Source organism: Coptis chinensis, chromosome 8 (assembly GCF_015680905.1).
Source record: "Coptis chinensis isolate HL-2020 chromosome 8, ASM1568090v1, whole genome shotgun sequence".
Lineage (NCBI taxonomy): Eukaryota > Viridiplantae > Streptophyta > Magnoliopsida > Ranunculales > Ranunculaceae > Coptis > Coptis chinensis.
The window spans coordinates 56316-70538 of NC_141463.1; the positions used below are offsets into that span (position 1 = coordinate 56316).

Here is a 14223-nt window from a genome sequence, read left to right on the forward strand (position 1 = left end):
TTCAATATCGATAAATGGGTTTGGATCGGGTATTTTTTACAAAACCCGCACCATTTCCAGCCCTAAGGGGGGCCAGACAGACAGGACAAGACTCATTTTAGGCCCTTAAAAAAAAACCAACTCAAGAACGTTCGCATACGCTCACTTGATTAATCTTTTTAGTGATCACTACTGCCGTAAATGGATCCTTTGTTCTAGTTGTTGAGGAATACTCTTTCAATTCTGATGTTACTACATGTGAATATGTTATTACATTTCCATTTTCAGCAAAACAGAGAAAACTGAAAGGACAAAAAATGAATATCTGATTGTTGTGAAAGCTGCCAAGGACTAGCATTTGAAACTGCAAGTTGAAATGATTACATTAAAGGTTTCCTATAAGTTGATCAAAATCCAACCTCTAGTTTCTTTCTACTGCAGCTGTGATCAATGGGACAATTCTGTTGTCAGTGTTATCTCTGTTGAAAAATTCATTTGTCAGTGCAGCTATGGTCATTCCTACATTTGAACATGTACATGTTGAGATATGATTTTTCCTTTGCCTTACAGCACAAGTTTGATTTTTCCTTTGCCTTACAGCACAAGTTTGATGAACTTGTGGATTATGCCTTTACGAACTCCCTCACTAGCTTCAAGAAAGCAGACGAGTGATCTCTGAGTAATACATCAGGAGAGTCATACTCCACAATTTTTCCTGCAAAGTATACAAATCACAAAAGGAAAGAGTCAGAAAAAAAATAGAAAAACAGAAAGTAGAGGCCTCTAGGAAGTATATATCAAGCATCTGCGTTGATTGCGTGCGTGCAATTAGCTACTGGAAGTGTAATATTTTAATTAACATGACTACTAGTTCACTGTACTGTTCAAGTGTATTGTGCCTCTCTAGTGGAGTTGTGCTTTCTGTCTGCACTTTGAATATCAAGATTCTAGGTAGTCCTTTTATTTTTATTTTATTTTTTTGATTTTTAAGGAACATGGAAGTTCCTCGGTTTTTTCGCTTAATTTTTTTTCCCATACCTTCTTCATTTTTTTTTTCTCAGTAAGCAAAAATTTGTATTGATAAAGGTGGTTGTGGGGGGGGAGGAGGAGGAGAGTACATGAGGAGTTACTTACCTTCTTCAAGCAACAACACAAGGTCATTATCAATCACTGTTGGTATTCGATGGGCCACAGTTATAACGGTGCAGCTACGGGTTGCTTCTCTTATAGCCTTCTGTATTTGATTATCTGTTGCAGTATCAACCGAAGCCGTAGCCTCATCCAACACCAAAATTTTTCTCTCACTCAGCAACACTCTTGCCAAGCAAATCAACTGCCTTTGTCCCACACTCCAATTTTCTCCATCAGTAGCAACTGCAGAAATTTCCACTTGTTAGAACATGGACAGTAAATGTGCATAACATAAACCATTGCTGTGGCACTATATAGTTCAATCATAATTTCTTAATTAATATTATAAGTACCTGGTGCATCAAGAAGCCTCTCATCTTGTCTTACAATCTCCCGAAGATTACATTTATTAAGTACCTGAGGTTTCACACTACATGGCGTTAGTTGAAAAGTTTTTTATACCAAAGACAAAGATAAGTATTGTATAAAAAAAAATAAGTATTGTATGATGTTACCTCCCATATTTCTGTATCTCTACGTTCTTTTAGAGGATCAAGATTAGTTCTCATGGTTCCTTCAAATAAAGTTGGGTTCTGAGTAATTATACTCAGTCTAGCCCTCAAATCCTGCAAACCCAGTTTACCAATGTCTACTCCGTCGATCAGGATTTTTCCATTTGAGGGTTCCACTACCCTGAAAAGAGTTTGGATGAGGGTGGATTTACCACTTCCTGTTCTTCCAACAACTCCTACCTTTTTTGTTCCTGGGAATGTGCAAGTGATTCCCTTGAGAATCATGGGGAGCGAAGGGCTGTATTGGACATGGAGATTGTCAATATCAATTGTTCCACTCATCGGCCAATCTGGATCTGGTGTACATCCTACGATAGTTAGTGGAGCTTCACTTTGAATGCTTGAAAATTGAAGAATCCTCTCTACTGAGATCATCTTGTTATCAACATTGCAGATGTTCCATATCACCCAACCTTGTAGAACATTTAGGCTCAGACCATAGGTGGCTATAAGTCCTGCCATGCCTGGAGTTACATTCCAAAATCATGTTAGCTCATTGCCATGTTATTCTCTAATTTTTTAAGAGGATAGATACCATATATATGCGCCAGAATTAACTCCACACACACAACAAGATCATAAACATGCTCCACGCCCTAAGGGCCCATTACGCAGCACTGAGATAGTGATATCCACCCTTAGATTGGTTCCCCAGGGCAACAGATTTATCTCCCTTTGCTTAAAATTCTTACTTTTCTTACTTTTCTTATTGTGTGATAAAAAAAGGGCTATATATATAGGCTGGAGATGTATTCTTTGCTTGAATTTGTAATTACCGTTTTGAGCATTGCAGGCTGTCCAGGGTGTAAATTAGTAAGACTTTATTAGTTACTATTAGCTTATTTAACGAGTGTAAAGGATGTTAAATGAGAGTATAGAGGAGCTTACTAGGGTCAATAGCTTCCCTTGGTAGGGTTACCAAGATAAGAAGCGCAGATAGGAAAACAAGGTTGAAGAGGAAGTTGATTCGAACAGAAAGCCATTCCATTGTTGCAGAGCTGTAAAATGTCAGGCGAGAGTAATCATCTATCAACATTTGAATCTTTGCAAAGAATGGAGCTTCTTGATTAAAGCAGCGAATTGTTGCAGCCCCAGCAATCGACTCTGAGAAGTGGTGAACAATTGGAGATTTACTAGTTCCTGCCATCCTGGCTAGTTCTCTGGCTGCGGTTATGTAGTAAGCCTACAAAATATTTCGACATGTTGAAAGTTTAGTCTACCAGATAGTTCCAATAGATTTAAACCTCTTAAGAGGGGCATCAGATACTATTCATGACTAGTACACAAGACAGCCGTGAGTTTCCCAAATATATTTAAAACGTTTTAAAACCCGAGATTACATTCTGTGTTTTAAAACCGGGTTTTTCCTGTATGTGGTTTAAAAACGTAGTGTTTGGTCTATTCAAAGAAAATGCTAAAAAGTGGAAAGTCAGTTTTCCTTATTGAGACCTTTAGATTACCAATTAATTAAAAATTTTAAAGATTAACGGATATTATGCTAGAATGGCAAATAGTGAATATTAGGGAATATTTTTGCCATGGCAATGTAAGACATAAGAAAATCATGATTATCTTAATAGTTTTTACCGTTTCTTTTCACGTACAAAAGCAAACCCGTTTTACCAAACCCGTCCAGCCAGTCTGTAGGAAAAAAGTATCTGTATCCACTGTGCTCTGATCTGTGGAAGACTGGGAAAAACAGTGGAAAAGGAAATGGGACATTATTTTTCATAAAACAGGTTTCTAAGAAATGGGATTTTTCCACAGAAGAAAAAAGGAATAAATAAATAACTTACCCTGTTAAGTATTTGACTTGTGGGTGTGGAATCGAAAAATAAAACAGGTGCTCGGAAAACAGAGTTGATCATGCCAAGGAAGAGCGTCTGAGCAGTCTCAATGGAAATGGTTGCAAGCAAAACAGCCCTTCCCAAGACAAATATGGAGCTCCCACCAGATAAAAGGACAAACACTCCTATGAGCTTTTTCTGACTTACTACACTTTCCTCCTTGGTCGCCGAAGCAATCCAATAGTTGCTTCCTATCTGTAGCAATTGGAAAAGTACTTGACAGAGAAGAATAACAGGTATAAGTGATCCTTTATATGCTGAAGACACAAAGGTTGAATAAACTTGCCACTTCACTCTGCCAGTTTCTGTTACTTCCTCTTTATTGTTATCTAATATCAGATTCGCCCATTTTTCTTCTGTGTGATCAGTTGGATTGATCGAATTGGTTCCACAGGTAAACGATAAGTTATCTTCGTGTGGAGTAACTTGGCTTAGGGATTGTCTGTGGGCAGTCATTTGTCTGACCAGCTCACCATAGGGGTCTGCAATCAGATCTTCATACTTTCCTGACTGAACAATGCTCCCATCTTTTATTACCTGGGATCAGGGGATAGGCAAAAAAAAAAATGTGACTTAATGTCAGTGTAAAGGGTGCTGCAATTTCTCTTAAAGTCATGCCGGTACGACAGCATCTATTACATATTGTTAGTATTGGCGCCATTGTGTGCCACTCAAAATTGAGGCAAGTTATAGAAATATATGGTATCTAATTAATGCTAATGACATACCAAAACGAGGTCTGAAGCATCCAAGAACTCCAATTGATGAGTGACGTAAATGACGGTCTTTTGCTCCAAAAACTGCATTACACATTCCTGCAAAAAGACTCGCCTGTTACTAGAGAGTTTTTTTTTACCGGGGTGGGGGGTCTCAAGATGCTTGAACATACTAACTACTCCAGTTTTTCTGTATAAAAAGAGTATATATAAATGCAAAGAGATCTGAGCTAATATATCTTTTTTACCTGAAAAAGATGTGCTTTAGTATGTGCATCAACAGCACTGAAAGGATCATCTAGCAAATACACATCTGAATCACTATAGATGGCCCTTGCAAGCTGAATCCTCTGCTGCTGTCCCCCACTTAGATTGGTCCCCCTCTCTCCAACCACGCTCAAGTCTCCATTAGCCCACATGTCAATATCCCTATTCAATGCACATGCTTTCAGAACATCCTTGTAATAACGTTTCTTCATTTCGTTACCAAACAAAACATTCTCTCTAACAGTACCTGCCTGGATCCATGCACTTTGTGGGACGTAAGCTTTAGAACCATACACCTTAACCCCCATCCCAGAAATCAACGGAATCTCACCTAGGATGCTACACAGAAAGCTTGATTTACCTGACCCAACCATTCCGCATACTGCAATCTTGCTGCCTTTCATGATTTTCAAGTCCTTTGCAATTTTGATTGTGGGCTTATTTCCCTTAGCATTACCTGTTTCCCACGAGAATTCTCCACTTGCGATCTCTATGGATACACTCGATGTGTTGGGAGCATAATCTAGAGTTAAGTACTCTTGATTTTCTTCTCTTATGAAATCGTTGATCCTGTCAACTGAGACTTTCGTTTGTGCAATGGCCGAAATTAACTCTGGGAGATTATACAAGGGCTCTTGTAGTATCCGAAAAGTCGCTAGAGCTGACAAAACAGTCCCAGATGTTAATGGTGTTTTCACTAAAACGCAGACACCAAAAGTTACGACTGATACTAATGTTGGTGAAATCCAAAAGAGAACCACAAGAGCTGCACGCAAATAGAGATACCTCTTCAGCCAACTTCTCTCAGTCTGTCTAAGCTCTAATATCTTTTTCAAGAAAGTTGTCTCCCAAGAATGCAGCTTCAAGACTCGCATGCTCTTGAGAGTCTCTGAAGTAGCTTTCATTCTGGAATCCTTAGCTTCCATGATCTTAGACTCAAGCTTTTCTTGTATCCTGGCAAGTGGGCTGTTGCTCACCATCACCAATACAGTGGCAAGCAGTGCAGCTATAGAAGGAGCGCAGCCGAGGCTCCTGTACAAGATGAGCAGAGCTAGGGAGACCTGGACTGGTAGCAACCAAATCCCATGAACATGCGAGCTGAAGTCTTTGATCCTCTCGACATCCACATTAATAAAATTCACAATTTTACCAGTGCTTGAACCATAATTCTTCATTTTAAGGGCCTTGCTGTAAATTAAAACCATAACAGCTGCTCGAGCTCTAAAACCAATTCGTTGAGCCCCAAAGTACCATTGCCTCTGTGACAAAGAGTCAACTAACTGAGCAAAAAAGAAGTAGAATGCAAGAGTAAATCCATATCTGTGGCTTGAACCATCCTGTTTTCTTGACAAGAAATCGACAAAGCTTGTGATTAAGAATGGTCCCATATAGGAAGCAAATGTGTTTATACCTGAAAAATTCATGACAATATGTAAGCACTAAGCATTTACAAATAAGGACGCAAACACAGATAAACTAGGTGAATGGAAGTGCTAGAGAACAGATTGAATATGAAGTTGCACCTGCAAAAACTGCATTCATGGCGAGGGGTCTCCATAGAGCACCAAATAAAGCTTTTGGCAAAGAGCAGGCTTTTGGTTTCTGCTTTGCAAGTGATTCTTGCAACAAGGAGAACGAATTTTCTGCTGTTTCAGGTTTAGGAACTGGAGGAATATGAGATAACTCAAGTTTTCGAGCTCGACAATGTTCAAACAGCGGGTTAAGCCACCGGAAGATAAGTTGGCTCCAAATTCCAGCACTGGAATATTCATCAACAACTTCTTCAGCATCTTCATCCTCCTTATGAAGCAATGGTTGTTCAATATCTTGGACTTCTTGGGTAAAGTTAAAACAAAGAGCACCATAACAGAGAAGTATATACAGGGGAACCAAAGCAAACTCGGAGAAATTAGCCATTAGAACATAATTCACAAACCGTTTCGACTTCAAAGCGGCAAGAAGATAAATAGAGACAGTCACTGTACTGATAATGCTTGAGAAGAGCCACCAGAAAATAAGAACCAAAGGCCACTTCCTCTGTCCTTTACTAACTCTTCTCTTGAAGTACAATGCAAACACCAAAACCAATATCCACGTCACTGCATTAAAACCAGAATCCAATGAGATGGCTTTGAGTTTCCAAAACTCATAACAGCAAAACCACAAGTACGAAACACATATTAGAAAGTTAGAAACAACAGTTATCTTTGTAAAAACTTCAGATTTTTTGTCTTCGGCACTATTTGATTGTTTGAACACATCATCCTCTGCATATCTCCTTTCTCTTATGACTTCTACCAATGCCCATAACAGAAATAGTGAGAAACCTACTATATCTACAACCATGAAAGAGATCTCCATTATGGTGTAAACTTGAAAACTCAATTGTGAGAGTAGAGTTTAAACTGTAGAGAAATTGTCAAGACAATGCAAAAACATGATAAATCTTAAATACTTCAGACCTGCCAGAGCAGATTTAATAAAACATATGACAAAACAACACTACCGTGTCCTTCGTGATACTGATGTTTTAAACCATATATATGTTATTGTCATGCACGTGGTGCATGCATTTGAAATTTGAGACTCCAAATAGAAAAACGCCCTCAGAGGCTCAAACAATGGATGTAACTATGTAAGGACTAAAATAACAAATTCTTCTTTGCAAATCTGTCAACTAAGGTTTTAGGTAATTGTTAATTTTGATCAACAAAAAATCTATTTAGACTCCCTTAATAACTCCTAGGGACTCCATATCTAAATTATATTTCTGTTTCCAAAAAAAAAAAAACAAATATAGGAACAAATAAAAAACTAATAACTTACCCAATTAAATAACTAAAACCCAAAATAGTAACAAATAAATAGCAAAAAACTTAATTATATTTCCACAAACAAATCAAACAAAAAAACCCTTAAAGCCCAAAAAAAAAGTTAGGGCGCCCTAAAAAATTCACCTTCCTCATTCTCAATCCTCTATTTTTTTCTTCTCACAAAATTTCACTTTGTATCCCTTTTGCTTTACTTAATTTAGAATGGTTCTCTATCTATTGACTTGAACAAATGGTTCATATGTATAGTTGTATATATAAATGTAAAAAAATATGATGATTTGTTTCGTACTTTGGTGCCCAATTCAATTTTTTTTTTTTTTGTGTTAAGGTTTATTCTTTTTTTATTTTATTTTCTTTAATTTATTTGTTTGATTTGTAGGTGGAAATATAGATAAGTTTTTTTATTTATTTGTTACTAGTTTTTTGTATTAGCTATTTAATTAGGTAGGTTATTTATAATTAATTTGTTTCTATGTTTGTTTTTTGTATTTTGGAAAGGGAGAGTAGGATTTGATGTGTAGGAAATGGAGTCCCAAGAGAGTTATAGAGGGAGTCTAATTAGAACTGCTCTTTGATCAACGTGGGATCATTAGTTTAGAGAAAAAATTCACTCCTAGGCGGGCTTAGGAGCGAAAAGTCTCCTAAACACCCATCCACCCCACATATCCACCATCTCTTTTAACTAGTGATTAACTCTAGTTAATTAAAATATAAACAAATATTTATTTATTTCTCTCTCCAAATCATTCTATATTTTTTTTCCACAAATCTTTCATTTCTTTGTGTTTCATAAAATAAAAAGAAAATAAATTATTAACTAAAATTAAAATTTAACAATTTGAAAATAAATTTTTAATTTTGTGTTGCAGATTTTTCAAGGGATTCTCTTTCATTCAATTATATTGCGAATTTCTCAATTTTATTTTGTATTTGCAATTATTGTCAATATTTTAGGTTGTAATAAAGCAGCAATTTGTAATTACATTTACGTTTCTTTAAAAATTATGATAAAATTTATTTAAGAGTTTTTTTCATAAATGTTAGTGTAGGTTTCAATTTATTATATAAGATTTATTATTATTATTATTATATAAAAAATATAATGATTTGGAGAGAGAATAAAATAAATATTTAATTAAGTTTTTTTTATTGTAAAACCCTCATGGATAACCAAATGGGAGGTTCCAGAGCATGTCTATTACAAGTTTTGTTAAGCTCTTATATAGTGATACTGTGTGTGAAGACTGTAAGTAATTCATGTTTGTAACCCCCCCCACCCCAATCAAAACAAAATTTTGCTTACTGGGAAAAAAAATAGTTTGTTTTGTTGGTATAAGGTTCATGTATTTGAGTCTTTATTAGGAGTAATTACAATTCTAGTTTATTGTGTCTTGACCATTAGAGTTTGTGATTTCTACAAACTATTTAAAGGGTTGTGATGTAAAGAGGAAGCCAGTTTTTGATTGAATGAAAATTGACTATCTTTTTCTGTGAGTGTTTTGTGCCTTGTTTATTTTTGTGAGCAATTATTAAACAAGTGAAGAGAGGACCACATTTGGATTCTCTATGTGTAATTGAATTTTTTTTGTTTTGTTCATAAAATGTGTTCCTGGAGGTATGACTATATCAGCACTGTTATTCCATCCATTTATGGTTTATGATACAAAATAACAAACAACTCTAGACAAAACAAACTTTAGTTCTTTTTCCTTCTTGTTTTTTTCTTGCTTTCTCATAGTCATTCCCCATCTCTGGAGTCAATTCCCTAAAAGGTGTGTAGTAGCCATATTTATGACTAGTGACAACACATGTATAAGATGTCCAACGTATAGTATAACATTTGCATGAAATGGAGAGCATAGGAGCTTAACCCAAAATGGGTAAATAGAGACAAGTAGTGGTAACTTTGGAACCATGAGATGAGAAAGAAAAATCAAGGGCTAGAAAAAGACCAAAGGAAGAGTATAAAGCCCATAAGAAATCAAAGACCATGCATTAATATTGAACGGTGGAAAATGCTCCTAGTGAAACACGTCATCACCCTTTTTTTCTCAAATGTTGACACGTCAGTTTTTTGGGGCAAAAACAATCATTGACAAAAAAAAAAAAATAAAAAAATAAAAAAAAAAAAATAAAAAAAAATAAATCCACGCTCTCTTTCCCTCTTTTCAATTGTTCGCCATCTTAACCCAAAAAAAAACAACAAAATCGACTTTAACAAACAAAAAAAAACTCAACTCAACTTCATGAGCAAAACCTCCTCATTCTAGCTTCCTCATCAAATATTCGTCGGCAACAAATTCATTGAATTCGTCATAAAAAAAAGTGTATAAAAAACCCCCTCTCTCTTCAAATACTAACATTGTCAGTTCAAAGAATATCCTAACATCTTGGAGATTCATTACGTGTTATTGGTGTGGAATAAATTCTTGCATCCAACACTTGCTTCTAATGTATGAAAGATTGCTCATAAATCATAATTGTGTGAAAGATGTTGCTATCGTGCTATTTTTTAGTATGTTAATTTGAAAACTTCTCTAAAAATTTAAAAATTTGTTAATTTTCAAGAAAAATGATATCGTGCTGCCATTTAGAAGGATAAGAAGCGTGTGTTGGTGGTTTTAACTCTCAACAGCAACTACATACCTTTTTTTTCTCTCTGTGAATCTGTGATGGTGGTATTCAATACACGTGTTTACTTATTGATTGGAGTTTAACATGGGGGTTATTTTCAAGGTTAATAGCAGTTGTTTTTAGCATAGAGCTTTTTAGTCAAAATGGTCATTGTGCTCGAGGAAAACAATACTCTTTCCCGAAATATCATCTTTTGTTATTTTTGTAGCCCCTTAAGTTCAATAAAATCATTAATCCAGATTCCACCACAAAATTAAGTCGAATTCTATGGAACCAATCGACTACGATACTTACCTAGATGTGATTATCGTTGGTCAATGTCTGATGCCTGGATCAAACGTCGACCTCTATATGGTGCTTCATGGAATAATTATTTTGGATGTGTGTGCCTGTCTCGTACTCTTGTATACTGGATCCTTGGAGAGGCATGTGGCATTCTCCCAAGTCCCATCCCTTGCAGATTTTATATGATTACACATACCCAATCATCACGAAAGAATTTGGCCCTACAACTTGAGGAGAGCAAAGAAAAAACATTCAACATATATACATATCCTAGGTTCTTAGAAAGAACAGTAGGCATTTCACAACAATTTCATCCCTCTCAAATATTTTCTTGGGTTAACTAGTATTACCCTCCCACTAAATGAGTTAAATGAGTACCCCCCCTCATATACACAAAAAAAATACATGGTAAACCCAATTTCACTTTTGTTTTGTGTGTATTGTATTGGGAGGGAGGGAGACCCTAATTTCCTATCTAGTGGGGAGGGGGGAAATCCTAATTTGCTCATCTTGGGGGTACTAGTTATCCCTAATTTCTTTAACTATCAAAAACTTGGTCCATGTCCTATGCCCAACATCATTCCATTATATGCAGTCTCAAACTCTCAATTATGGATCTTCTCGCTCAAACATGCCATGACATGGTCCAATAGCGCAATACATGTGTGTTAGGCAAGTAGCTATGTGGTACTGTAATACACAGTACAAAATATTACGATATATTGCAATAAATATTGAGATTTCAGCAAATGATACATAAATATTGCAATATGTTTAGAGATATATAAAACTGCAAATATCAATGATATTTACGATATTTGTGATATTTTAATTTTTGAGATATATAACGATATTTGGTGATATTTTTTGTAGGTAATAATTTTATTTAATATTTATTATTATATTTCAAATAAATATAAATGATATATCGTAATATATCAAAAAATATCCACAATATTCATGATATTTATTGATATTTTAGATATATCCATAATATTTGCATATGAAACAATGTAAAATATCACCAAAGAGAAAGATATATCTACGATACATATCAAAAATTGAGTATCGATGAATACCCACATCCCGATATTTTGTATTATGCTATACTTAACCCAAGTCAAAACCCTCTTTAATTATGTTGACCAAAATCCCAAAGTAACAAATCTCTACACTATATGATAGCCGGGTTTTGAGGAACCCACTCTCAGTAGGCAAATTGAAATCTCCCTCACAAAAATTAGAAATCCCCATTTATTAATAATTTAGAAGAACCTCCCTAATGTAACTTAAATTATATAATTATTTTCCATTTTTCTCCCTAAATTTAGAATAAACCCTCTTTTATTAATAATTTAGAAAAACAAACTTTCTAATGTCACTTAAATAACATAATTATTCATTATATTAAATTAGATGTGCCTCCTTTATGTAATTACAATTAGAATCCAAAAAAACCATGCTAATTATCGATCTCGAATAACGGGTTTCAAGACTTCAAGAAAAAAAAAAAAAAAAAAAAAAAACTCGATACGTATTACGGTTTGCATACTTGTTTTACAACTGATTACTAAGAAAAAACAACTGATTACTAAGAAACGTGTATTGGCTTTTACACCTGTGTTCAATTTCTATATTACAACAGCAACAAGTCTCACCAAGCAATATCCAATGATCCAAGTAATCAAAATCAGTACCCACAATTTAATTCACATTGGGTGGCCTCTATAGCAAACATGTGCCGCTAGTGCTACTTTCCAAAGAACAGGATAGAAACATGTCTCACATGAGACATGAAGATGCACTCCGTATATTGGCTTTTACACCTGTGTTCAATTTCTATATTACAACAGCAACAAGTCTCACCAAGCAACATCGAATGATCCAAGTAATCAAAATCAGTAACCACAATTTAATTCACATTGGATAGCCTCTATAGCAAACATGTGCCGCCAGTGCTACTTTCCAAAGAACAGGATAGAAACATGTCTCACATGAGACATGAAGATGCACTCTGTCACTGACTTGGGCCCGTGGTGACTGGTGACACTGATGGTGTGTAATAAAAACTAAAAAGCACAATAAAGATTTTGGGGCAAGTAGGAAGACCGTTTTCTAGATCATTTACTTTGATCATTCAGAAACCAATGTCAAAAGGGTGATTAAACGCACAAGATGGATTCTTACCCAAGATCCACAAAAAGCACTTGTACGTGTACCCAGCATTGCGCTCCTACGAACTCATGGTGTACCAGATTCAAATATTTCAAAACTGTTACTGTTAAGTGGTTGCTCATTTTTGAGGACTGACTCGTTTATTAAGAATGTCAAGGAAACTAAGAAAAGGGGGTTCGACCCTTCAAAAGTTGTATTTGTTATGGCAGTTCATGTATTGTCATGCTTAAGCAAATCATCATGGGAAGCAAAGTGTGGCATCTATTATCTATAAGAGGTGGGGTTGGTCTGAGAAGGAGATAATCACCGTGTAAAGGAGTGTTTTGGTTTTCTTTAGTGTTTTTTGAAGGAAGAGGGAAGAGGGTTGAGATTTTCTGGAGGGACCGAGTTCGCTTATGAGCGAGCTGCCTACGTATCCTCTTTTTGGTTTTTCCTTTTCGGGGAGAGAGGAATCAGGCCCGACGTAGTTCCATTAGGTGGTATTTATAGGCTTGAGGAAATGTCAATCCTAGGGGACACGTGTGTCTCTTGCACACGTGTATGGTGGAGATCGTGAATGAGTGTTGGGCTGGTTATATTATAAGTCGTGTGATGATTGGGAGTTGACGCGGTCGCCCCTATTTCTCGGTGGTGGGAAGTACAAGTAAGATTTTGGTAATGATTACTCCTGGTGGTGACCTTATTCGAGGCGTTCTGTCTCTGGCCATGTGTTCGTACCGAGACATCTTTGTTAGTACCACCTACTTGAAAGGAGCTACTCACAGATCGATCCTGGAGGTCGATGTCTTGGGCTCACTTATGCTGCGCACATGCGTGTTGTCGAGGGAGCTGCTCACAGGTCGGTCTTGGAGGTAGTTCGTTTATGCTCCACGCGTGTATGATAACTTTATGAGGATATCACTCCCCTACACACCGCATTCAGACTACAACCTACTTGTATGGGGTTATCGGGTCGCCTACAAGCATTTTATGTCTGCTAATTGTTTTAGATAGGTACTGACAAGGCCGTGACTCATTCGTATTGTTTTCGTGAGTAAATCGATTTATTTTATTCACTAGATGTCACATTTTAATTAATGGTTAACTTATTTTTTAAACGAATGGTAAAAGTATCCAATTCTTATGTTTGCCGATTTTTAGCATTTTTTCCCAATTTTTATGATGATGGATAGTTTTCTATACATGGATTTTTAGCAATTATTGTTGAATTTGTACGAATTTTACATGCAGAAAGATTGGTGTGTTTTCCGCCAATTTACTATTATATTCATAGGAGAAAAAATGCAAAATAACCATTACACAGTCCACTATGATTAGTTGATGCAGCTCGAGACAATTTTTTTTTTTTTTTTTTAGTTTCAGTAGATTGCAATATGAAATAATAGGAGATAATTATATATTGGAGATGATATTCTAGTTAAAGGAGAAAAAAAGTAGTTTAAACACAGGGGTATATTGGATTTATTTGAAATCTACCCTCATAAAATATCTCGTTTTTAATATCGATTCCTTCTCTATTACAATTTACATACATATATTTTATTTTGTCGTTGTGATCTAGTAGGGAAAAAATAGTCGTTAATTATTATCCTTACTATATAGAAAAATGTAGGGGTCGAGTAACAGTAACTTTGGTGTACGTCCTAGGGGTAAAATTGTAATTTAATATTTTTTTAATATTTTTTGTTTTTTGAAAGGGTAAAACGATAGTTTTATTTTTTTAAATGTTTTTAAAACCGGTTTTCAAAACTGGTGGGCCATTATATTTGTGGAAAATTGGACA

The 14223-nt window shown here is 35.6% G+C and overlaps 1 protein-coding gene across 1 annotated transcript; it reads right to left on the minus strand.

Moving 5' to 3' along the window:
* Positions 1-288: 288 nt before the first annotated feature.
* On the minus strand, positions 289-6911 carry LOC147479083 (putative ABC transporter C family member 15). Its single transcript, XM_086576315.1, has 10 exons — positions 6036-6911; positions 4494-5923; positions 4258-4344; positions 3448-4066; positions 3306-3361; positions 2571-2865; positions 1626-2146; positions 1464-1527; positions 1114-1353; positions 289-694 (listed from the first exon to the last, which is right to left on the minus strand). Exons 1-10 carry the CDS (start codon positions 6871-6873, stop codon positions 603-605), a joined length of 4242 nt encoding a protein of 1413 aa, XP_086432441.1. The 5' UTR covers positions 6874-6911; the 3' UTR covers positions 289-602.
* Between the last annotated feature and the right edge of the window lie 7312 nt (positions 6912-14223).